The sequence below is a fragment of the Penicillium canescens genome, assembly GCF_028828765.1.
Source record: "Penicillium canescens strain IBT 15451 chromosome Unknown utg000001l_segment0_segment0, whole genome shotgun sequence".
In the NCBI taxonomy this organism is placed as follows: Eukaryota; Fungi; Ascomycota; class Eurotiomycetes; order Eurotiales; family Aspergillaceae; genus Penicillium; species Penicillium canescens.
Genome location: NW_026703963.1, coordinates 2,904,510 through 2,930,399, shown reverse-complemented (window position 1 = coordinate 2,930,399; position 25,890 = coordinate 2,904,510). Strand labels below are relative to the sequence as shown.

General features: G+C 48.9%; 5 protein-coding genes across 5 annotated transcripts; 3 read left to right on the top strand and 2 right to left on the bottom strand.

Moving 5' to 3' along the window:
- Window positions 1-2,677: 2,677 nt before the first annotated feature.
- N7446_001096 (uncharacterized protein) lies at window positions 2,678-3,368 on the bottom strand (the record flags this gene model as incomplete). The annotated part of the gene is made up of 3 exons (XM_058509863.1): window positions 2,678-2,805; window positions 2,877-2,982; window positions 3,168-3,368. 3 exons carry the CDS (start codon window positions 3,366-3,368, stop codon window positions 2,678-2,680), a joined length of 435 nt encoding a protein of 144 aa, XP_058378842.1.
- Window positions 3,369-5,465: 2,097 nt separating this feature from the next.
- On the top strand, window positions 5,466-7,532 carry N7446_001095 (uncharacterized protein; the record flags this gene model as incomplete). The annotated part of the gene is made up of 1 exon (XM_058509862.1): window positions 5,466-7,532. One exon carries the CDS (start codon window positions 5,466-5,468, stop codon window positions 7,530-7,532), a length of 2,067 nt encoding a protein of 688 aa, XP_058378841.1.
- Window positions 7,533-8,696: 1,164 nt separating this feature from the next.
- On the bottom strand, window positions 8,697-9,784 carry N7446_001094 (uncharacterized protein; the record flags this gene model as incomplete). The annotated part of the gene is made up of 2 exons (XM_058509861.1): window positions 8,697-9,308; window positions 9,368-9,784. 2 exons carry the CDS (start codon window positions 9,782-9,784, stop codon window positions 8,760-8,762), a joined length of 966 nt encoding a protein of 321 aa, XP_058378840.1. The 3' UTR covers window positions 8,697-8,759.
- Window positions 9,785-10,347: 563 nt separating this feature from the next.
- N7446_001093 (aromatic alcohol reductase) lies at window positions 10,348-11,470 on the top strand. Its single transcript, XM_058509860.1, has 2 exons — window positions 10,348-10,523; window positions 10,575-11,470. Exons 1-2 carry the CDS (start codon window positions 10,494-10,496, stop codon window positions 11,445-11,447), a joined length of 903 nt encoding a protein of 300 aa, XP_058378839.1. The 5' UTR covers window positions 10,348-10,493; the 3' UTR covers window positions 11,448-11,470.
- A 6,365-nt stretch (window positions 11,471-17,835) lies between these two features.
- Window positions 17,836-18,886, top strand: N7446_001092 (uncharacterized protein; the record flags this gene model as incomplete). Its single annotated transcript, XM_058509859.1, has 2 exons — window positions 17,836-18,780; window positions 18,815-18,886. The coding sequence occupies 2 exons, from the start codon at window positions 17,836-17,838 to the stop codon at window positions 18,884-18,886; spliced, it is 1,017 nt and encodes a 338-aa protein (XP_058378838.1).
- Between the last annotated feature and the right edge of the window lie 7,004 nt (window positions 18,887-25,890).

Below are 25,890 nucleotides of genomic sequence, written 5' to 3'. Positions count from 1 at the left end.
CCGGAATCTCAAATCTCGGACAGTATCGACTTATCTGGGAGTAGGGACACACTGAAGAGTACGGATTTACCAGAGAGTAAAGTTGGATTCTCTGGTATTCCGTTCTCCACCTTGGAGTAACATGGCTGACGTTCACTTCTTGTGACTTCATCATAACCTCGCGCACGGTTGCAGCGACCACTTTGCCCGCATTCTAAGGATGGAATCAACTTGTAGAAGCTTCTGTAACATTGGCTGTCATAATCAGAGCTGTATCGGCCGTTGTCGATTATATAAGACTGAAAGCAAAACAATAAGGACTTTGTTGCCTGAGGGTGGAGAAACGAGTAACTAAAAGCCAACTATATTTCTGTGCTATAATGCCATCATGTCATTGGCTAGATGTTTACTCCTTTCTCCACCCTAGGGTAACAGCAGTCGTCGAAAAAGGAACCGGCTGTAGAAAGAAACATCCAGCTTAACCTTTATACATTTTTCCTCTTCTCGTATTTGGTCGGGCCATGCCATGCAGATTGATACTCCCGGTCGAAAGGGCCAGCAAGTATAATGCATAAAACCGGACCGGTGGGTATAGTGCCCTCTGGTCCGTTTTAGTCAGGAAGTTTGCGGCATTTGATTGGAGGGTCCTAGCTTCCTCTAGAAAACATTTGTATTGCCTATCGTCTCCAGTTCGTTGGGAAGCCTACTAGTTCTACATGGATAGTACTGCACGAACCTTTTCTTAGCGGGACTAACATATCTTCACTGCCTATGAAGGTTGTAGCTCACGAGGCATATGGACATGGCCAATTGAGCAGTACTTTCAGTGACTGCACCATTGTTTAGGTGATAATGGGCGAAAGGTGGGATGCCGCCGCCCCCAATTGGGATATTCTGGGATATCTTGGAACCACTTTCCAATTTGACCATCAGTATGACAAACGACGGAACAGTGGAAGGCTAGCTTTTCTGATGGCCTTGGCAATACACGGCTATTTAACTGGCAATGATGACGCATTGAATTGATCAGAGGTACCAGCATATCCAATAGAATATATAAGCTACTGAACACCCTAAGAGGCGATATGCCATATTCAGAACAAGATCCACCGCCAATGTGAGAATCGGTCTAAATAATCATCCGCCTTGGCCTGCCATTGCTGTTCGGCTAGCATTGTACAACATCGGTGTTGCCCCTATCAGTACCCTCATGATAACATGCTTGACCGACTCATGTAAACATTTGACCTTCCATTTATTGCGTTTAGATTGATCCTTGCTTACAATAAAGACAGATAATTGAAGATGCAGTAGTTTATGTTATCCTCGAGGGCTCATATGCAGGAAGCGATGGCGAATTTTACAAACGGATGAATGGATAAATAGATGGAAGATTTCATTGCCAACCCTCGCTGAAGTTGGTCCCGGGCCACGTGATGTGCGAAAACTAACACAGCTACAGCAAAAGCAATACCCATCTTCAACCGGGGCTTCCCAACTCAAACCCTCATTCTCACTCCCTTCCCAGTCCTAATTACAGCCATATTACCAGACGCAAGGCGAAACTTCACCAGGGAACGGCTTCCGCGCCCAAACAGGACGACTAAGGCTAATCAGCGACATCACAACAAAAAGAGGTAAGGAACTTATGCGCGTTCATAGATATGATAGCGAGGATACTTTAGCTCCGCCCTCAGCTTAGCAACATAAACAATAATCTCATCGTGAGACCAAGGGCGCGGAGCACCGAATTTCGTAAGCAACCACATAGCCCAGCCCTCCATACCAGAAAACCAATGCTGATAATTGACGGTACCAGCCTCCTTATACTTCTGATCATGAGCACATGGGCCAATGGGCCACTTGTACTCTTTTTCATGAACCTCGATGAACCTCGCATTACGGAATGCATCTTGGTGCGCATGTATCCAGAGGTCGCTCGATGAGGTTACATGACAAACCATCAGTGTCAAATACGATTAGTAGTTTCATAACTAAGTGTTGGCTGCATCCGTGCGCGCCCGTCCAGGCCTATCTCGTAATTGCTCATCTATCTAATTAAGCCACCACAGAAGTGAGGTTGGCGTTACTAATGGACCGTTCGGGCCAGCAATCTTCAAGAGACCGGATTCCTGGTCTAAGCCGTCAGGGATGTTTCTGGCGTACGCGCCCACTGGATTTGCTAAAAGGCACAATGGTGCCTCTTAAACCCCAGGCTTTCCCAGTCATGTTATTCAAACTGTTGTAGTTGATTATCCTGGTGCTACAGGTTCAAACAGAGAGGCTCGGTCGCTGGAAGAACAATGAACCGTGCTTGATGTAACTCTCCATTCAGACCCATCGTGCCTCTGCTGCTGGACGTTGGGTCACAGGATCAAGACTCAACCGCTGCACGCAACAGGAGGGCCTTGCTAGATGTGATTCCGTTCGCAGGCTTCGAATTGACATCCATGCTGCAGCATGTATCCTAGTCAAAGTCCGACCACTGAACGGACAGGGGCCCTGCTACTGGTCCGGTTGTCGGGCATAAAGGAAAAATTAGGCTCCGACCCCCGGGTTTCGATGATCAGAAATGCCAGCTCAATAGGGTCTCTGCTCCCGCAATGGCTGTTGACGGACTACGGAACGTGTTGTCAGTAGCATAGCACGCAGCGGCCGTGCTTGAGCGATCGATTTTCTCCACCGAGAATGGGTGGTCCTAGTAATCCGATAATTCCGGTTCAGTTGTATCGCCCGTGAAGTCTTCGTCCGAGGAATGATCAAAACCATCGCTTCTTTCACTCTGAGATAAATCAGACATAACGTATGCTGGTTTGAGCGTATGCTCTGTAGATGGTGTAGCTGTGGCTTCCGAAAAGCATGGTTTAATAGGTAAAACTGTAAGCTTCAATTCGTACCCATAGACGGGCTCCGAGAGCCAACCATTGGCGACACCCACTGCAGCCATTCGGGATCCTCTTTTAGCAGGCTCGCCACAGTCGCGTCCGTCCACATCATGATCTCCTACCCGCCCTGGATACTCGGCAGCACCACCACAATTCCATCCATGAAGGCCGGAAATGAAAATCGTAAGGTTGAATGGGGCCTGACTCGGTGCCCCACGATGCTTGCCCCAGCACATCCCCCAATCGAGAGGGGCTAGTAACCAACACGTCATATCCAGTTGCCGGCTGCATTCCATCGCATACATTGTCGCTCGCATCGATGGCACGGGCCAATTCCCAGTTGCGATCTGGGGTCCACCATTCCGCCGAATCGAGGATCTGGTGAGCGAGCGCGTAAAGCGACCCCCAGCTATCTGAGGCCAATCCTGCAGCAGTTGTGTGGGCCCGTCCCAGACCTATCGCGTTGCCTGTCTTGATTCCCGCACGCTGCCTTGCCCTTGTCATATGGCGCCAGAAAGGGCGGAGATGATAGAGAGTTCTCGGTCATGGTGGGCTGTGCATGGACGGGGCTCGTGTGGCCTCTCTCAACCTATCAGTCACCTCTGGACAAAGGCTTCAATGCGAAATGCCCACCGGGTGTTTTAGCTTCCGGTGGTCACCCACCACAGCCATCTCAAGGATTGTCGCTGTGTTTCTCGGAATGGACATTCAGGAACCGTTCAATAGGTTTGAAAATCAGACAGTGACCGAGTTGAGTGTCATCCAAACAGGTCCGATCCGTCCCAGGCGTCTGGCGGCGCGAATGTACCCAGCGCCTGGGCATCCAGCACTGCATGCTGTCCATTGAAAGCCAGGATCAGACCCCCGCTTGGACCGTCATGACGGCACGGAGATATCCGCCACGATGTGGGGCGGGCCGTGTAATTGGCAACAGGCACAGAACAATCGCAACACCTGGCCCATTTAGATCATGATGTTTTGGGATCGCGCAAAATCGGACGCACGAGCATGTCGCTGTGCCCGAACTCCCAGGGCACAGTCTGGATACTGCTGGAGATAAGGATGCCCTGTAATCTCGAAGAACGGACGCACCTTACATGCAGAGTGACTTGAGAAGATTACAGAAGCGATAATGGCACAAGATATTGGGAGTCGTGATTATGCTCGAATGGCCTCCCGATCCCGACCCACAGGTACATGCGAAGTACTCGCTTCTGATTGGCCAACCACCACTTTAATCTTGGCAATCTCGCTAGTCCTAGTTAAGGCCAGGGTTGAGCCAATAGGCCAGGAGGCGCTGAGACTGGCTACGCCATCTATTCTACGCATCGTTCGGCTAGACGACCTCCTTTAGCACTCGAGGCAAAATCTCGTTTAAGATAACGCAAGACTGTCCTGCCCAGAAAGTTAGACGCACCATTCTCAATGCTTTGCAAAAGTCTTTTTGGGGATATAAGCGTCAATACATTATCCTAGATTCCGTTCATTAGGGTGGCCACATCTCAGTAAATTCCCGCTTTGCTTCGGGCGATAAGGGTTGAAAGCCACAGGCGGCAAAGGACCTTATGGGGACGAGTTAGGATCGAGGAATCACCACCTCGGAAGGGTGGATGGAAACATGCAAAACTTGTGGTGTACGAATAAGACCGAAAAGTAGTCCGATTAACTTCTGCATGATATAGTTTTGGAGTGTTCAACTATCTTACCGACGCAAAGTTAACTTTGCCAATGGGAAGATCATCGAAAATGCACACAACTTTGAGAAGTAGACTTTGGGACTAGCTGTATATCCGGAAGTTGTCGAAGTTAAAATACTATGTTAAAGCACAAGAACAATTGTAAGGTAGATAATCCGGTAACGAGAAATGTCAGTTGTAGCACGCCGTGACATGCAAGTAGAAATACCCCCGGGATTGGCAATACAAATCTATCATCTCAATACATAACGATAGGTGTGCGCGTCAACAAGTCAATAGATTAGAAGAAGTAAAGAAGTATTATGTGGACAGATCTCCGGAAGATAATAGCGGTCAAGGTGAAAAGACAGGTTGTCATTTCAGGTTGCATAGAATGCACTGTAGAGGGCATAATTTAGCTAGTATACCTACCTTGTATCTGCAACTTGTCAGCCACAGCAGTGCATCGCGGACAATCTACCAACCGCATCCCTCATGGTATACGCCAGCAACATCGTGGCGCCCAATGGTAAGGCTCCGAGATGCGCAAGGCGTAAGCATATCGCTTGCAGATCGAGATCGAAATTCTGCGGTGTTTTGATGATTCGCTAATTGACTGGAGGTATGTACACCCAGGGTAGTGCAACCAGAATATAAATAAGAGGACCATGGAATAGGAAAGGAAGAATATTCAACAGATTTATCAATGGATCCATACAACACTACATCAATTTTACAATTTCCATGCCCCTTTACACTTACTCTTTTGAGAACTTCTGCCTACAAAGACCTTTCTTAGTCCGCACAGCAGTCATCCCAAGATCTAATACAAGGAGACCCTGCTAGAAAGCTGATAGGAGTTGGTCAGCGTCTCACTCTTGCTGCCTCTGAGCCACATCGCTCAACCGCTCTCGTTGAATTCAAGATGCCTTACATAGCCAGGACCAGTGAGCTCCCCGACCTGGCTCTCAATGGGGGACTCGTTGACCCCCGAGCTGGTCAGCAGCCTTCTTTTGGTAAACGAATGGTCTGTCGGGACGTAACCGACTTCATTGCCAACGCAACCAAGTCCTCGCCTTCAGTATTGAGACACGGAAGGACCGGTGCTAGACACACTAACTGGAGTACGCCGTGCACCAAGGCAGCTAGCGAGTATCATGCCAAGCTAGACAGAATCCTCGCCCATTCGAGGGACATCAAGCTGCCTTTGGCAGGAAAGGATTCTGAAATGCCCGTGTCAGACCTCGTACCAGGGCTCGTCATCAGCGGTGGTCTCAGTCGCTCACCAGCTTTTGATTGCCTGCCTGTCGTTTCCCATTGGGCTGACCGAAAGGACGAGACTTCGGCAGAGGATCCTGATGCCACCGTCCGTCTTTCTTCGACATGGTGTACTACCCATGTTCTTGGAGAAGGGGCCACCATGAGCTACCCTCTTGGAGCCCCCTGCTGGTCTCTCAAGACCCACGGCATAGGTCCGGTCAAGGCTGGGTCAAGTAAATTTTCTCAACAATACCTCCCTGAAACCGACACGCTGGTGACGACGGTCAACTTGGCGCGTCGTCATGACACCACTCAGACCAGCGGAGTCATTGGCGCAGTCACAAGCATCTCCTGGATGCGCAATGCACGCGTTGCAGACGCTGTCGATTGTGCAACTGGGCTGCTAGCAGATGCTGCGACTCTCCTAACAGCGCGTGATAAGGTGATCACGACTGGAGTGACACAGCGCCTACCGTTCGCTGAAGTCCGCAGGGCTGAGCTGCCGGCATGGTGCTCCGCTCGCAAGCCTCTCCCTCCTAAGCTGAGTGGCGTGGCACTCTCATCGGACCGGGCCGTTGCAGATCTCCTCTCAGCAGAGGATTGTGAGGGGCCTCTGCTCAACACCAGCATTTTCTCTATGGCACTAGGCTATAACCGGGGCGTCTACGGTGGTTCGATCTCTGGCTTGTGGGCTATCATGGACTCGGCATTCGTCCTGGATTACTCCGTTGGCGTCAAAAATGCTGCGATGGCGGACAGTCTCTCAGCTGCATTTGCAGAAGTAGCTGCTGTTGCTGAAGAATCCGTTTCCGCCGGTCCACACATCAACGACATACGGATCGTCAAGGGCTGCGATTATGCATGCTTGCGCCAGAAGACCATCATCGAGGATGCCCATCCTGTCCCCTCTCGCCCGTGTATAGTTGTATGGGACGACCTCGCTCGGCTTGCCCGTTACAAGCTAGCCGATGCCGTGTTCTGTCATGTCTATTACGATGCAGGCGGCGGAGAACAGATGGCTGCCATCGCCGGCCTTGGCTGCGTTGTGCATGACTGGATTGATCTTGGAGCTGATATAGCGTGCGCAGAAGTCAGCAACATCATCCCTACTTTGACGGGGGGATCTTTGGAAGAGGAGCCCTTGCTCGAGATTTACTCGCGGTTGCTTGGTTCTATGATATGGTATCGGGACAACGATCCCTATAACCCGGCAGCCCTCTGCATTCTCTTCACACACTGGTGGCAGCTCGCCAACTGCCGACACCGACCCATCACACTCCTCGGTAGAACAGACCTCAGTGCGGGCGCGGGTATTGCCGCCACAATACCGGATGGGCGGCCAGAGTTGGAGCACTTTCGAGCAAGCGGCACCAAGGTCGAGCGCGGGGAGCGTCCCCTCGCCAGTGCCGAGGCACGACTCCAATCTGTCCTTTCCTCTCACCCATTGCCCGAAACACGTGCCGTCATCGAGCTCCTAGTAGAACCTGTCCTTGCCTACGTGAGAGGGGCTGATAGCATACCCGCTGAAAGTGAATACGTGGGAGCTGTTCTAGCTGCCGAAGTGGCTTATCCCCACGAGCAGAAGGTTATAGAATTGTGGGATCTTGCTATCATTATGTGGGAGTGCGGGGCAATATGGGCGGCTGGAGTGGCAGGCCTTTGCTATACTCATACCGGAAATTCCAACTGTGACCGGGCTCGTGATGACTTGGCTGACACCACCTGGAGTTAAACTGCACCGCAGATCACGGTCGTCAAGCGCGGAACTCCTTTATGGCCAACCTCTTGACGCCTGCTTCATTTAGTCCCGTGAGAACAGATGTTTATCAAACTGTGCTATTTCGGTCATTAATATAGTAATAAATCTCAACTATCTCTGGGCGCTGATTTGATACATCCATACTCTCGAGGAGGTCAATGTTGTTTTCTTGTAATATGGTAGAAGAGCACCATTTTCCGTCATTGTGCCTGCTTCCAACATGAATTGGGACTCTAACTTCCAATCGACACTCAGCCTTATCATTGAGCAGCATACCGCTTGGTGCGGAGCATTATGCTTCTATAGTTTGAAGAGACCTGGGGGGCGGGGTCCTTCTCGATGCCATGTTGCCAGGTCATGGTGACCCATTAAGTGTAATAAAACGAACGGTGTGGCCATAGGAAAAAGAAGCGGTAAGGTGTGTATGGCAGTTCTTTGTAAAATAGAGAACATAGATCCTGGGGCGCTAGGACTGTGAATCAGGTTGACGGACAGCTTAGATCGAGCATTCTGTTGGTCTTGTGCGAGGGTACAGAATGGATCGAAATCAGTTTCACCACTTCGCTCTCAGAGACTCTTTCTCGAACCCTATTCCGAAACGCGCTAATCCAGTTCAGGATTAGTCCGGTTCCAAACACCGAATCGTATTGAACTGGTGACGCGCGCTTCGCACGCTAATACGCTGAAACGATCAAAAAGGAAAGGCAGGTACAAGAGGTTAAAGTCATATTGGTTTGCTTGACTGGTACTTGGAAGTGAAGACAAGGGAACATTGACCAATGAGAAGGTAGAAATCATCTGACTAATAACCGCTACATCTTGGAAAATAAGGAAAACCAGATATGTTAGTCAACAATCGTATTTTGACTGTGCAAGTATATCGGCATATGATGTTTTTCGTGGTCTTTGAGAACGCCTCTCTGCAGGTGGTGTGGTAGCCTGCGGCGAGATTTTGGCTTCGTTGGCAGTGTCTGGCCACGTAATTTACGTGGCCGCCTCATCGTGACCACCAGGTGCAATTATTTCAGGAGATTCCTGGAACTGGTGTGGGATAGGAAAGGAATACACGTTTTTGAACCAACTAAGAACCGCCACGCTCAGAATCAATGTGTAAGAGGTTCTTCTTGGTAGTAAGTCTGTCTAAGAACTCTAATTCCAATGAGTAATCTATACTGGGGCACTTTCCATTGTATTCTATACTCATCCACCACCAGACCGCTCCTGCTCCGACGCAAGGAACCCTAACCAACTATCCGTCTGCAATAGCAAACCTAAACCCTGTCCGCCCCTTTGAACATCACGAAAAATGTTGCATATCAAAGGCGTCTCGTAGGTCCCAGATTCTACCTGTGCATGGTACCGACGATAAAACTCCCTGCTCCCCGGCGCATCCCACAAGTATCCACCGTCTGGAAGGGGGATCCCAAGGTCGGAGATGATCAGCATCCCTGTGTTATAGAGAAGGTTCGCTTTGAACAGAGCTAGCGCCAGTCGTTTAGTCTCTTCTACCCATGTCCACGAGAACAGTAACGATTCATTCGGCGTCAGTTGTGCACGAATGCGGCCGTAGCAGAATAAGCCACCGGCGATACAGGTTGTCGTTAGTGCGCGGACCATCGATGAGCAACGGTTCTGCAGATCTGGAGGGGCCTCTCTTATCGGTGCGAATATCACGTTCAGAAGGACGGCTTGGAATGTCGACATCGGCCATGATGTGTCCTTGAAGTCTTTCTGCGACTTCCAGTCTCCCTGCGCATGTGAGAATAGTTACGAAGGCCGATGGACTGAGATAGATTCAGGGAGCTCACCATGCGACTCTCTAACAATGTCACTAATTTCTCATGCATATTCTTCGCTCTTGTCCGCGCAGCCCTCCCGCCGGTAACCCATAGCCCGATCATAGCAAAGCTTAAGATCAGAACATGTGGTTGCGAGTCTTTACTTAGGTGGAAGGAGGGCTTGTGAATGATCGGCCATTGAGAATGAAAATGCGCGAAGTATATCTCAACATGGTAGTCGATATCCAGCTGCCCTTGATCGCCTTCGCGAGTTCTCTCCGTTCGAGCAAGCAGCGTGGTTTCGCGGAGATAGTTCTCATGTTGCAGAAGCAGATTTTGGACTTCCTTGCTAGCCCTAGGGATAAGTGGTCTTTCAGAACTTTCAGACCTTTCATGCTCCTGGTAGTCGACAGATGTACGTGAGGTTTGAACTTCGGGCTCGCTCATAAGCTTCGACGTAGCAGCGTCACCTACAAGCGCCTGCTTCGGCCATCGGTTGAAAGTACACCGTAAGCCCCGCCGGGAACAGACATTACAAGGCTCCTTCCCATCACAACGTGTTTTGCTAGCGTGACAGCAATCGCAGGCCCTCGCAGCCCGAGGCATACTTTCCCGCCCATCCCTGAGGTGTAACTGACGGTGTCGACGAAGCGTATCCGACCGATCGAACGATTTACCGCAGACTTCACACGTTAGTTGTGTGGCGGGATAGTGTTTTCGCGCGTGGCGATTCAAGTGCTCTTTCCGCCGATACTGTGCCGTGCATCCAGGATAGTCGCACGCAATCATAGTGTCCATAGCATCGAAGCCTGACTCGATCTTCCAAACGGTAGAGGTGGACCAGTGGATGAGCCGAGTGGGATGAAAACCATCAGAACGACATCTCCCTGATTGTCCAATGAAATATCCTGTCTCACTGACTAATCAGGACCAGAGTGAGTCCAAGTCAAGACTACCCGAGATGCCGAGTGGGATGTTCGTGATTACCCAGAATTTGGGTGCATGTATGTCAGCGATGATGGAATCACCCAGGCCTATAGCGCTATAGTTAGAATGTGGAAGGTATATAAAGGCGTGTGTCGACCACCTTGTAGAATCACTCTTCACACCATTGAGACTCCAGCACACTTCATCATATACTTCACTCTAATTCACCATGGCCCTCCGGAACATCGTCCTTGCAGGCGTAAGTGTCCTCCCCTTCTACAATTATTCATATATTTATTAACAAAACCAGGTAAGCGGCAACCTCGGCCCCGCCATCCTGTCCGCCGTCTCCTCCTCCCCATCCATCAACGTGACTGTCTTCACCCGGCCCGGCTCCTCGCCCACGGTGCCCTCCGGCGTCAAAACCGTCGAAGTAAATTATGACTCCGTCGAGGACCTAACCAAGAATCTCAACGGCCAAGACGCCATCGTCTCAACAATCCCGCCCACCTCCGCGACCGCCCAAACAAACCTCATCCATGCCGCTGTCGCTGCCGGGGTTAAGCGCTTCCTCCCCTCGGAGTTTGGGTCAGATCTGCATAACCCGCTCAACCGGGCGGCACCAGTGTATGCCGATAAAATCAAAGTGCAGGAGTTGCTAAGCTCCCTGGCTGCGGAGGGGAAGATTACCTACACGGTCGTGTATAACGGGATGTTCCTGGACTGGGGACTCCAGTTTGGGTTTCCCGTTAACCTGCGGAAGAAGACTGCTGTGTTGCATGATGGCGGGGAGAGGTTGTATACCACAACCACCCTGGCGGGTGTGGGGAAGGCCGTTGTGGGTATTCTGAGTCATCCCGAGGAGACGAAGAATCGGGTCGTGAGGGTTGGAGAGGCCGTTACGACAATCAAGGAGCTTCTGGCCCTGTCGCAGGACATTGTGGGGGGTGAGGAGTGGACGATTACAAAGCCTGATACAGCTACGGAGGCTGAGAAGGCGCTTGTGAAGATTAAACAGGGGGTATTTTCGCACGAGACTATCTTGCCGTTTATTTATAGGGCTATTTGGGGGAAGGAGAATGGGGGACATTTTACCACCACGGATAATGAGTTGCTTGGAATTAAGGAACTCGACAAGGAAGGTCTGCAGAAGGTTATTCAGGATGTTGTTGATGGGAAATAAGTCTTTGAATTATGCTAAGACCGAAGGTTAGGTAGAACAATGAAGGACTCATTTCTAGTATCGATCAAGCTGTATCATGTCTACTAAGTGCAGAGATTACTGTTTATGCGCCTCCTTCACAACGCGGAAGATATCATCATGTCCCAGCCCCTGCGCGTTGATCTGTTGGTACAGGCTACCCACAGCCCTCCTTGACAGTACCCATCACGCGATATTGTGGGGTGAGGCTGTGGTCAGGAGGTGACAAGAGCGATGCGTCAACATAGCGATGCAGCACCAAAGAGACACAAGGTATCTCAAAGTGGGCCGTAGATAAACGCGCTGGTGGCAGTATGGCGCAGAGCGTACGATTAAAAGATACACCAAGAAACGGAAGCAATCAAAATGGGACAGCATGCAGATACAATGCAGATATAGATGGCGAACCCTAACGCCCAGATACACCAGACTCAAAAAGGAGTTCTAAGGAACGAATCACGAGGGTGCGTGGCGGAACGAACCGTATATAGTTAAGCCTCTTCTTTTTTCGAGTCTCGCACACGTACATCCACGTTGATTAGAACCCTTACTCTCACTTCGTTCGTTTCAGGGCACGCAGTACTGTTATTTCATTAACAGGGGCCCCGATGTGAACGTCCGAGGTGTGTATCCGGGAATGCTCTCCAAGCCGCAGTATCCGATGGAAACTTAGATCTTGCCAAGCTGCTCCTTTTCTACCGGATATTCCCGCCATTTAGATAATGTTTGCGCTATTTGTATTCAGCTATTATAATGCTCTCGACTTGGCAACCCTCTTCTTTCTTTCCTTTTCGTTCTCTATGCTTAGTGTTCTGAATTCAATGCAAAAGAACTGTTTAGTAACACGCCAGTGCAGCCCGAAGACCCGCCACAGCACTTAACCTGCATATTATGCGGTACGCCGTGGCCTACCATCATCGGACTTCGTTTCGACTGGCCGTATGACGACGAGAATTCGGATGAAGACATGGAGGATGAGACGGGAGAGTGGAGTCAGGAATTGAATTAGCGGTGATCACTTCTCAAATTCTAGCTGACACTATTTTTCGGACGTACTGTAGTCGTAGGTGGACGCACTTAGAGCTATAGCTGACTATAGTAAAGAAAAAGATAATATTCTGGAAAGATAAGACTAAAATTAATTGGAGGATTAACTGGAGAGACGGCGTACTAAAAAGAAGTTAGAGTGGTGATAAACGGCATAGCGTTGCAATAAACTGGAGGGCAACAAGCAGATGATGAAGCAATTAAAGCTGCGTAACGGGCACAAATAACCCTACAACCCTAAGCCAAGACGATCTAGTCCGAAGAAAGCGACAATAATGCAGGTACCGCGGACTACAAGGGCGAATGACAGACGTGCGTGGCAGAAGAGTCCATATATAGTTAAGCCACCTCTTTTTGCAACGTCACGCGCACACGTAACGTACATCCGTGTTGACTATTCCCTTTCTCTCACTTCGTTCGTTTCAGGGCACTGGAAGACACGCGCGTTGCGCGCATCGGCCCTGAAACGGAAAACCGAGAAATAGAAATAGAGACATGAAGAATCGGATTTCGGAGAACAAGGACATAGAAGGGGAAAGTACATACTCGCCAACATTTAGAAAATAAAATTCTATAATAAATCATCAAACAAAAGAAAAGGCGAAAAAGCAAAAACGTTCAACAGCAAAAATTCGCATGTGGTCATCCACCATACTACTAACCTGCCGGCGTGTGGCTTATGTGCGGTTAATAGTTCAATGGGTGCGGCTGGGGTGAGAAATGGGTGAGAACCGCTTTATGCTCGCGCGACCGGGGGTGACAAGGGTGAGTGCGGTATAGACAGGGTGAGAATCAGGGCGAGGATCAACTAGGTCGCGCGACTACCGCACTGCCCTCCTAGCTAAGCTCCAATTAAATATGGTTGGACGAACTGCTGCCTCGTGAAATACCCATTCTCTTGGCATCTGTACACAGCCACCCGAGGATTGCATCGAATTGTGAGCTGTCACCAGTGTCCAAAATGTCGAACTTGAGAGCCCTCCTTGCTAACTAGTGTATAAAATCCTATTTATTATTAACTAAATAAAAGTAATAAATTATAAAGCTCTTCAGTCAAAAGAGTTTAAAGAGTCAGCTTATAATAGATCTAATTATTGATAGACTTTAGAAAGGATAATTTTTATATTTAAGAAACCTTGAAGTATCTAATTGTTACGCACGACTAGCTGGTCGTCGTTAGTTTAGAATGAATCGGGGCAATACTTCTCTGATTGTCCTGCAGACTTCTAATTTTAACGATCTGTCTCTCAACCGTACCATCGCCGAACAGACCTTATACGGGCTAATGTAAAGGGTCGAAGCAAGTCTTGGTTCAAAATAGCTAAGCCGCCATGCTGTCTATCAAAAGCTTAAGGAAAGGACGACCTGTGTGGCCGTGCAGCGGTGTAAACAAGACTAGTCACGTGGTCAGCGCGTGATGAATACGGGCCCGTTACAAATAGCGGTGATTCGATTCTACGATGGGGACCAGCGCCCCAACCCCCCACGCTCACTGGCTCACTCGGTACTACCATTCTGCTTAAAACTATTGTACATAATGAGATCTCCGCGACTACTCCTGAAAAAAACGGCGACAACTATTCTGGAGGGAAATTTTTTCTTTTTAATAATTCATATTGTAGTGGTGGAACCCATGACAGTAGCGTATTAGAGGCCTGAGGTATCACAAATGCCCTAGGAAGCTTGCATGCAATCTTCTCCTTCGAGGGCAGCATCCTACCATCATCAATATGACTACAGTTTTTCCACCAGATTCTTCATTCATGATATAGCTTCAAGATCAGTACTTCAGTCGCTTCCTAAGGCTACTCTCTATGCCTACGGCTAGGGGTCGGCACGAATAACGAATATATTCGTATTCGTTACGAATATTCGCAATTCGCATTCGTATTCGCAGACATTTTGCACGACGAATGCGAATGCGAATAAATTTTCTATTCGCCGCGAATATTCGCAAGTTCGGTCACGTGGCAAAAGAATAACTAGTGAGCAGTCACAGCCCAAGTGACAAGACTTCACTTGATGTTCCGTGCCTTGCGAACAATGATCCACAGAGGCTTTATACTACTATATCCTTCGAAGCAAAGCAGCGGCTGGTTGGGAATACCAGCAAGACGCTCTAGGATTTTTCACTGGGTGTTCTCTGAACTATATATATCTCTCAACAGCATCACTTTCCGCATTGTCTCACCTTTTAGAGAATGTCGACGTACCCCTAACAGATCCCTACCACGGCTAAACAACCTCTCTACTGCGACTTCAGCCGCCGGAATGGCAAGATAATCCCTGGCTGCAGCTGCCATCCGCGGATACTCATCCTTGTGCGTCCTCCACCAGCCAAATAACCAATCTTCATCCTTTGTTACAGATTCATCAACAGTCACCACATCTTCCTCAAAGTAGCGGTCAATATCTGAACGCTGGATCACTTGTGGTTGCAGCTTCTGCAGAACACGAGCCTCCAGACTTTGCCGCTTGTTGTCCTGATTAATCTTTGACGTTGATTGCTCCAGTGATGATTTCGATGGGTATTGCTCATGCAAGGTATCCTTGATGGATCGAATAACCTTTGGCGCCGTCACCTGCCCGAGCTCCTTATCCAATAAGAGGGTTTTGAAGCGTGGGTCAAGGACAAGAGCTATATAATAAGCATCTTGGGCGTCCATTAGTTCATAATATTTCTTGTATTTCTTCATCCCCGCGGAGATGGCGGAGGTAATGTCAGAGCTAAGCCCCGAAAAGTCGCCTTGTGCAGAAGCTGCATCTTCGAGCATGTCATTCAGTTCGTAATAGATGGGAATGGCTAAGCTGATCTGGGATTTCCGCCGGGAAACCAGTTGAGTGAACTCATCGAACTTGGAGAGGATCATTTCGAGCTGTTGCAGCTGCAACCAGTCGTCAGCTGAAAATGGCGGAAACTGGTTCTGATGCTCTATCCACATCCGGATCTGTGCTTTGGCTTGCAGGGCTCCCTGGACCATACGGTATGTGGAGTTCCAGCGGGTTTCCACGTCATACTCGATGAACTTGTCGTTCAAGCCATTTGCTTGGCAAGTCACTTTCCACTGCTGTCGTCGTTGAGGTGTCCTCAATATCCAGAGAGTCATGATCCGAATCCGGGCCAACGCAGACTGCCGTCCGATTTTCTTATTTCCCTGTAAGAGATCACAGGCTTCAATGGCAGACTTATGATCTCCAGATTTCATCCTCGAGAGGATGTCGCGGACAATGAGATTGAGGACATGTGCAAGACACCGGATGTAGCTGTCAATACCTTGAAATCGGAGACGTCCTTTATCGGGCAATTTGGAATCCTCCGAGTTGTACTTTTCCAACAGGTGAAAATACAGCTCAGACACCAGCGTTTCATTATTCGACGCATTATCAGCTGTGATTGTGAGCAGCTTCTCCTCAATCCGAAGCTCGACAAGCATCTTCTGCAGAGTCTCCGCCATATTTTCTCCACTGTGGGATCCAGCAAGTTCGCTGAACTCCAGGACTCGTTCTTGATATTTGAAGTCGGTAGACACCCAGTGACCGATAACTCCCAGAATGGCTTTATGGTTCTTGCTTGTCCAGACATCCAAGGAAAGCGCAATTGTGGAGCATGTCCGTGCTAGTTCATCGATCAACTGGATCCGACAGCGATCAAAATCTGCGTCAATGCGGCGGGCAACTGTTCGAGAAGAGAAAGGAAGAGGAGCGTCCGGCAAGTCCTTGAATATCTGTTGGAACGCAGGGGACTCAATTGCCGTAAATGCCACATCATCTGTCACAACCCATCGAAGTATGTTCTGTTCCAACAGGGCTCTAGTATCATGCTCGGCTCGGGACTGGAATATTGAAGCAATTGAGAGCTGTTTCGTCTCGCTGGAACCCTCGCCCAGGTCCTCTGGACCGGACTTTTCGAAAATGTTGTGTTTGGCTAGGTGCGTCTTCATGTTGGTCGTAGATGTTGCCCTTGCCGAATCTGTGGTTTTCCAGCCACAATGAATGCATTGAATCTCTCGATCCTCAAGCAGCTGTCGGCTTCGCCTGGGCCGCCATTGCTTGCCCGGAAGAGGACTAACTCGAAATTGATTCCAAAGCCATTGATTCAGTGGCTTAATGCGGGCTTTTCTGTGCGATTTGTATGGCCGTATAGCCTCTGTAATGCATCTAGAGCCCCCTGGTGGAACAGATTCCGAAGGAGTAGGTAGATTGAGATGCAGCTGGCTGGCGGAGTCTTCAGGACCAATCGATTCTAAGCGACCAGGTGGCGAATCCAGTCGGGGTTTCTTTCTGATATGATCTTCAATATCGTCTTCGTCACTTCCACCATTTAAGAAGTGGTAGTCTATTCTCTGAGACCGTTGGGGGCGTGGTGGCAATTCGACAGATGAGCTGCCGGAGCCATCATTGTTTGAAGCTTGCAATTCAGCACCAGACATTCTGAGCTCTATTTCTGTCATGGAAACACGTCCTTGAAATAAACTTGTCAGATTCGGACGCGACTTGTCACTTGGATAAACAAACTGCACGTGATATACTTTTTCCTATTGGGTGGGAGTTGGTTTTGGTGACGGGGCAATATTTGTACGAATATTCGTACGAATATTGGCCTTGCGAATACGAATATTCGTAGAGGTCTGTGATCTACGAATGCGAATGCGAATATCTCAAAATGTTACGAATATGTATTCGTGCCGACCCCTACCTACGGCGGGCATGGGAGTGGTTGGTTGTCTTCTCTCCATTGATATCGACCCGTCTGCCATATCAGACTGCCATCGAGCCATCCCCATTTCAATATATATAGCTATGATACTTCTATGCTCAAGACAGAAGTGTGGAGCACACTTGTGACGAAATGACAAGCATTTAGAGGTGAAAGCAAAGCTGAAAACTGAGTGCAGTGTGGTCTCACGCCGTACCTTTGACGCCTTAGCTATTTCCCTGTCCAGGCTAGTAGTATGCTCTAACTATATTTCACGGGCCGTGTGCTCAGATGTGTTGCGGGTCCCTCCACTGAGGGTTTGTGCTCTTTTGGCCTGATCCCTTGCAGATCAGCCCTGATAAGTCCCCACAACGTGAAGAGGCTTTGCTATTGATCAGTCTTAAGGACTAGCGCGAGATAGCCAAGTTTGATTTTTTCGAGTATGTTTGAAATTGTCAGAATCTGCTTTGTTCAAATTTTGGAAGTAAAAATTAATGGGATGCACCCCAAAGCTGTATACATCCTTACAGCCCTAGGTCTAAACTTCTTCAAGGTTAGTCTCCCCTTTTATGCAGTAGGCAGCTAATGCCACAGCAGTAGCTGACAAAAGTCAGTGCCTTAATCACCATGAGCCGGTCATTGTTCACATCTATCGCGCTTACATATACGGCAACGCTGTTACTTGTGGGAACATCTAAAATTGGTCAAGTTCACGCTTCTCCCACGGCGGACCTCGTTCAGCGACAAAACGAGGGTATCACATCCACTTCGAGAAATAACGAAGTTTGTGGCTTTGACGGCAATTCAGACATGTATGGGCTTGGTATTCGAGTTGGTGTATATGTCCAAACGGCTACGACTATAATAGCGACATGTCACAAACGAAAAGCAGCGTCCGACCTCGTTAAAACTGGGGGCCTCTTCCAGTTTGCTGCCCTTGTTGCTCTCATCCAGCAGACCGTCAACAACGAGAAGCTCTACGCAGTCGAAGCGCTGGTCACATATCTCTTCTGCTTCACCTCTATTGGCATTAACTTGGCCGAGCCGATTGATAAAGTTCAAACCCAGAATCGGTTAGAACAGATCACTCTGCCATCACTTGTTTCGATGTTGAGACTTACTACGGCGCTCGGACTAGACTGTTATCAGACGTGGTTTTGGTTTACTGGCCTTGACAAGTTGGAACGCACTCCATGCAAGACCGAGACATTCTTTCTGGCTCGCGTAAATGCGCATGGCCGCTTCAGGACGTTCGCCAAAATATGGTCCGTGTTTATTATGGCGGTTGTGACCTTCACCCTTTACCTTAAGTTGAGAAAATCCATCGAAGAAAAGAAAAAGCCAGCGGGAACCTCGACAACTCGATCGCCTATACCGAAAACAAAACCACCGGATATGTCCGGTCCTGAATTTGTGCGGCTGCATGTTATGGGGGGTCTGAAGGTTGACGATGACTTGAATGGCCCCTGGAGACGGGTTATGGCTTCAAGTATTGTACCTGTTATGGTCGTCTTGGCTGTTGAATTGACGATCCGGTGGAACAATGTCCGCGGCGTCAACAATATCGACAGTGTCGGTCAGTTGATCCCTTTGATAATTGGAATAGGCACATTCATCGGAATGGTCCTTAATTGGTATCCGGATTCGGAAGAGGAACAGAAACAACAACAAAAAGTGACCATTCGCCAATTGGCATCAGGTCCTATATAGTGCGGAACAGAGCGATCGAGATAAGCTCTGAATTAACGTAATTCACTACCGAGCTGCGCACCTACCCTGATCTATTACATTTAAATGCTTTTATCTCACCACAACCCCATTAAATTGAGCAAATTACCTATATAAACCTATGTGGACATGCATTTCTCTTATGTCCCTGAACTCCACATAACCCGCATTTTGGTAAGGCCCTTGTTCGAGGCTGTAAAGGCCCAGAAATCTGCTCACGAACCTGGATTATACGGGCTATTTAAGACTCAATTGGCTCCGGCCGTAGCTCACGAACCTCTTAGACGGAGATATCACCTTCGTGAGCTATTTGTCTAGTAGACCGAGTCCGCTTTGGCTTCTGCTTCTCGTTGGCGGCACGTAAATTGCTTACTTTTTTCTCGAGCAAAGCTGTCGATTGCATCGTAATTTGGCAGGCCTTTAAAACCTGATCTATTGCGGAGTTAAGCGGGCTTGGTGGACTTTTTAAGCGCTGCTTTAGCGAAGCTTTAATTGAGGAAGCTTGTTTTTGTAATTAGACGTTATTCGACGGCGTTTTTGGCTCCCCACTCGCTCCCACGTCTCGAGGGAGGTGTCGGGGTTCGAAGGCGAATATCGAGCTTCAAGATCACTCGATCGGGGTTACAAGGTATTAAACCGGCGGCGGCCAAGCTATTCTTAATATTCTCCGATTTAAATGCCTCGATTCCCGCGAACGGGTAGGCTTCAGGAAGTCTAGCTTATCAATATGGTTGATTCGACACGCATTTTCCATTCGGTAAGTCGACCGTACGAGCGATTTAACACCGCAAAACAGCCAATATCAAGAGGCTGTAAAGGTGAGACGAGTGCGAAGGCATACAAATTGCGATGAGATCGTTTTTTTTTTTTTTTTTATTTGCAGATTTCGTCGAATTTCGGTGTTAAATGACCTCCGTGGCGGTCGAGTATCAAAAGTCTGTACTTCCCCTTCGTACGCGAAGAAGTAGACGGAATAAAGAGCTTTTCGAGTCACCGAAGGCTAATTTCATCGGAAGTCCACCCTTTTCGACTAACCTCGAAGCGCCAATCGTCCGGGAGGCCGTCGAACCAAGACTCGATGAAGACTTTGCCGTTAAAAATCACGCACGGAGGTAGCGCCTGCCCCGAGGCATTTATACACTCAATTGCGGTATTTCACTCGCGATTTCCGGGCTGCAAAAGTAATCGCCGACCGTAAAATTCAGCCCTTGTCACGACTTTTGCGGTAGAAATAGGACCTATTTGCGAATCTAGTCTGTCAAAGTTATAGATATCGTTCGGGTTAATGCCGTATTGAATGATCGGTTTTTGAGCTAGATTGGACCATTCAGAATGATTTTGGGTCTTCGCACTTCGCGCGCTCATAATTATAGCCTCTTAAAATCGTCTTGATAGCTCTGGGTGCCTTTTCACAAACTTTATACACCAATTTTGGCCGACTATAGGAGCTAGGGTTAGATCCGCGGGCGGCGAGTAATGAATTGGCCATTTCTCGTATATTAGGGGGTCGGGGGGCTGCTCCACGAGTATCCATTGAGAGTACCGAATTCCGGAGCGTATCCTCTTCAGTTTGCGTCAATTTATGGCCGTTAGCGCGGGTTTCGACGCGATTTTCAATGCCGCGACACGCGTACGAGGGTTGATTCGGGTACATTAAAACGTCGAGCTGTTTCGCGGATAGAGGCGATTTCTTGCTTTTTAGTAGCCTGAGCAGCTAATAATAGCCCGCCTTCCTGCTCAATTGAATTTCGAGAGGATTGAGTACGAATTGGTGGCATGGTGGGTAGTTGAAGAAAGGTCTAATTAATTGACGTGTTTTACAGTAGCTGCGCAGCTCGGTAGGGTGGGCAGCTCGGTAGTGAATTACGTTAATAATCAGTTGAGTGCCTCTTCTTACCGGCTGACAGACCGGTAGGCGGCCATGTAGGTATAAATGTAGTTTTCGAGGTATGCTCTTGTTGAGATCACATGACCGGGTTGGTCATGTGACCCGGGATGAACTTGTTGTAATTTACAATGGTCTGAGAAGCACTATGCATGAGCAATGGGCAGTAAAACGAGATGATTTAAGTCTACCTCCCGAAGGAGGCTTCTCTATAGCTATTTATAATGGTCAAATGCATACGATATGCCTTTCATGAAACTATTGCGTGATCAGCTCACTAGCTTTTATGAAAAGGCCACGTTGCTTGATGCATTCAACCAAGTGCTCTGAAGCTCTCTATAGCGCTGCTCAGCCAAGCATTAGCAGTGCTTGGCGAGCTTCAGATCACAACACACCCCCTGAATGCAGCAAGCATTTCAGAGGTTCAAAAGCCATAAAATTCAGCTCTAAAATGAATGGATAGGGTGTCAAATAACTTCCCCAAATACTCGATTCTGATCGGTCGAATCAGAATGCCATTTTGCTCATGGAGCAAGATATCTCTTCAGTTGATGAGAGAAATGGATAACTGCTTCCTGAACTCGTCAAATGACGGTTTCGGGAGCGGTTTTGTGAGGCCATCCGCTATATTACGGACACCTGGCACATGCGACAGCCGTATCTTTTGATCTTCGACGGCTTCGCGAATCCAGTGCCAATGGACGTCAATATGCTTGCTCCTCGAATGGTTCTTCGCGGACGTCGTAAGAGCAATAGCTGAGAGGCTATCACAGAGCAAATGCACTGCTTCACCCTTGTTGCCAATGCCTAGATCGTCTAGCAAGCGACGCAGCCATACGGCCTGGCTTCCTGCGTCTGAGAGAGCGTAGTATTCAGCCTCAGCTGAAGACTTCGTGACGCTGGTTTGACGGCGAGTACACCATGAAATAGGAGCGCCGGCGAGGAAGAATACCCAGCCGGTTCTCGATCTCATAGTGTCGGGGTCGGAAGCGAAGCTCGCGTCCACGCACCCCCACAACCCTAGACCTTCTTCAAAACCAGTATTGCCTGCTTCCTTCGCCTTGCCGTAAGTGATCCCATATCCGCTGGTTCTCTTGGCATAACTAATGGCGTGGTCGGCGGCGAGGGTATGCGATTCGTCGGGGCTCTGATTGAATTTCGACAGTATGGAGAATGCGAGGGTAAGGTCGGGCCTGGAGTTGTTGCTCGCATAGCCGATTTTGCCAGTGGTCTTCCTATATTCCTCGCCTCGTAAGGTGTCGGTAGGAAGCTCTGGATCAGCTTTCTTGAGTACTGCGATAGGATTCATCGGAGTAAGAGGGCTTGGTGAAGCTATCTTGGTTGTTGGTTTAGCAAATCCGTCAACATATGCTTGCTGGTCAATGCTCAGCAGCCTCTGCTTCCTGTCTCTTTTGATGCGAAGGCCAAGGTAATATGACACTTCACCGAGGTCGGAAGTTGACCATTTTGCTGAAATAGCTTCTTTAGTGTCGTTAAGAAGCTTCTCCGAAGTTGCTGCTATCAGCAAGTCGTCAACATAGACGAAGATGAGCACTATTCCACCCCCTGGACATGGCGTACGTAAAGGCATGGATCAGCCTTGGTGCTCATGAATTGCCTGGAGTGGAGGTATTCGGAGAGGGTTTTGTACCAGTTTGCTGCCGACTGGCGAAGTCCGTACAAGCTTTTATAAAGCCTGCAAAATGCTCCGCGGTCCTCGAAGCCTTCTGGGTAATGCATATACGTTTCTTCCTCCAAAGCTGCATTGAGATACGCTAAGTTGACGTCCATATGCGTGGTGTGAAGGTCTCGCATTGCGATGACGGCAAGGAGCACTCGAAGGGTGTCATATCGGCCAGTACTGGCGTAGACTTCGTCAAAGTCAATACCAGGAAGTTGCTGGTCTCCGCGAGCGACCCAGCGAGCTTTGAACTTCGCTGGTTTACCCGCTGAATCAGTCTTCAATTTGTATACCCATCGACCACGAAGTGGGCGGGCGCCCTTAGGCGGTGTCGCCGTTTTCCATACACCGAGAGCTTCAAATTGTGAGATCTCTGCTTGCATAGCTCTCTGCCACCATGGCCAGAGAGGTGAAGCTTTCGCTTGAGCAAGAGAGACTGGAGAGTCGAGCCATTTGGTAGGGATTTCCTCCATGTTTTGAGGTAGGGTATGAAGGTCATTACTAGCCAGCTTTTGAGCTAATAATACCGTTGTAGTGTCTTCCCATGCCTGGATTTCCCTTCTGTCACTTTTTGAGATCACTGAGGGTCTGAAAGCTAGTGCTCTAATGATCTTGTCGGTTTTGGACGGCGATAGCTTGTCCTCCTCGGCCATATCGAGAGGAGATTGATTGCTTGTTAGGTATGCGTCTACTTCAGAGGTGAGATTGTCGGCAGATTCATCGGAGCTTTCTTCATTGTCCGATTCAGGGTTGAGGAGCAAGTGATCTGCTTCCTTGAAGCTTTCCTGGCTTTGTTGGCTTTGATGGCCAATAGGCTCATCGATTTGATGATGAGGAAGCTTGTTTCGAGGGTCTGGAAGGTCGGGGTTGTTGTAAAGGGCCCAGTCTTCTCCTTCCTCGAAAATTGCATCTCTCACTAAGTGGAGAGTGCCGCCATTAGGTCTAGTGCCGTCTGATCGCACTGGGTAAGGTCGGTAGACCTTGAAAATGCCGCCATTGTCATCTTCATAACCGACGAGGTAGCCGATTTCGATGCGGCGGGCGAGATGTTTGCCGACGGGGTCTTGAGCCACCTGCTCTCGGCCAAATACTCTGAATACCCGGCATCCGATGATACGAAGGTGAGAGAGATCCGGCTTCCGGCCATGGCGAAGCTCATATGGGGTGGTTGGTGGCATCCCGGCGAGTCGTCTACCATAGTAAATGGTGCGGTTTCGGACGTATACGACGGTCTTCATGATCTCCGCCCAGAGGAATGGCGGGAGGTTCGAGTCAGCTAAAACGGATCGCATTCTCTCAGCTACTATGCGCATCAGTCGTTCCACTTTCCCATTTTGCTCATGAGCATATGGAGCAATGAAATGCCAGTGGATTCCGCGGTTTTCAGCCCAAATTTGGAGGTCTTTCTGAATGAATTCACCCCCATTATCGGTCTGAATGGCTCCAATTTCCTTGGTCGAGTCGATAGAAACAAACTGCTCAATTCGGGCTTGGTGGTCCCTTTCGTACTGGGCAAGAAGCTTCTTGATAGCGTCTTTTGCTTCGTTCTTAGACTTGAGGAAGCAAATATCGGCCCAGCCATCGAAATCATCGATCATTAGGAGCCAGTAGCGAGCTTCAGTATTGAGAGCAGGTTTTAGCTTGCCGCCGCCGCCAATATCTATATAGACGAGTTCTCCGGTCTTTTTCGAGCGGTGAAGCACAGGTGCGCGGCGTGGTTTCAAAGTTGCTTTGCCAATGGCGCAGCATTCGCATGGCCTTTTTGAGGCTGACAACCCATCAATGTCAATGCCATTGACGATTTTGGCTGTATTCTGCACCCCCTGAATGCTGAGATGCATCATACGGCGGTGCCAAGTGTCGACATTGACTCGGGAGCGGTCCAAAACAGGTGGTTTTGACGCTTTTGACGCTTTTGACGCTTGCTCGGTTGCTATAGGCGGAGCTTGCTCAATTTGTTGAGCTTCCTCGATATGCGGAGCTTCCTTGGTGAGGCTCTCGGCATTCAACTCATCCGATTCTGTCGTCGTTTTCAAGGCATATATTGCTTTCTCAGTTTGATGAGTTTTAACGACGTTAAGCAGCCATTGTGAGCCATTCTTCCTTCCCGAAGTAAGGTGCGAGCCGTCCTTCTCAATGAAGTCAACCCTGGTTGGCTTATAAATGGCTGTAATGCCTTTCTTTGAGATACGGTTGCCGCTGAAGAGGTTGCACTGTATGGTCGGGCACCATATTGTATTGCAGAGTTCGATTTCTCTGGTTTTACGGCCCGATTTGACGGTCAAAACGACGTTTCCACGAAGCCCGTTTTGCTCTTGTCGTCCATTTATAGTGACTATGGTGGTCGTAATTGGCTTAGCAGTGCCAGCCACGAAGTAGTGAGGTGAAGAGATAAAGTGGTCATCGCTTCCTGGATCACATATCCATGCTCCTGGGCCATTTTTGGTGTTTACCGAGAGGGCTATAGTAGCTGGTGACGGTGATTCGTCGCTTAGCGAAGCGGTGAGGAGGCGGTGAGTAGAGATCTTCTTTCTTCTCCTTTCTCTTCCTTTTCCCCTCTTTTTGGCCGTTTCTCGGGGTATTTCTTCCAGCAATTGGAGCTTTTATGCTTCCGGCCGCAGTGCTTGCATTTCTCTCCCGTTGCAGCGGTTGAGTATGCTTTTGATGTCTCGTTGGAGACGTTCTCTGTCTGGTTCTCTATCTCGCTGACGAGCAGCTCGAATTGGAGAATTTCCTTATCAGGGTTAGATGAAGCTGTGAGTCGAGACTTGAGGTTGGTCTTCCAGCTTTGCCATTTCTCCGAGTCGAGCTTTCGAATGAACCAAAGGCATTTGATTCGCTCGCTTTCAATGCCTTCATTATGGACCTTGGCCCATGCAGACTGAAAGGCGTTTTTGTATTGGTCGAAGCTGGCGTAATTGCTCAGCTTACATCGCTCAAGCTCCGCAATGCCGTCTTCAGCTACTTTGTATGGATGCGGCTTATAATTCAGCTCCAATGCTCTCCAAATAGCATGCGGCTGGTTGATTTTGCGGTGTTGTAAGAACTGGAGAATGGGCTTCGATATGTGATTGCAAATAACCTTTCTCGCGTGGCTGATGAATTTCTTTTGCATCATTGAATACCGATGGTCGGCTGGGAGGGCAATGACTTCGCCATATACAATGGCTTCAATTGCATTGTCTTCAAAGACTTGTTGCATGCTCATTACCCAAAGGGTGTAGTTCTCCTTTCCCTTCAAAGCTTCGAATTTGTCGTCATCAGTAAGCTTGCGATGAATAGTCGCAGCTATTTTGATGTGCTCGGTGGCTTTGCGAACGGCTCTTGCGTATTGGACCTCTTCATTGGTCATTGCCGGCGTCGGTTGATGGCTTGGTAGACGTCTTAG

Coding starts and splice junctions, on each gene's coding strand:
- N7446_001093 (XM_058509860.1), top strand. CDS start 10,494: ATGGCCCTCCGGAACATCGTCCTTGCAGGC. Junction 10,524..10,574: donor GGAACATCGTCCTTGCAGGC/GTAAGTGTCCTC, acceptor TAACAAAACCAG/GTAAGCGGCAACCTCGGCCC.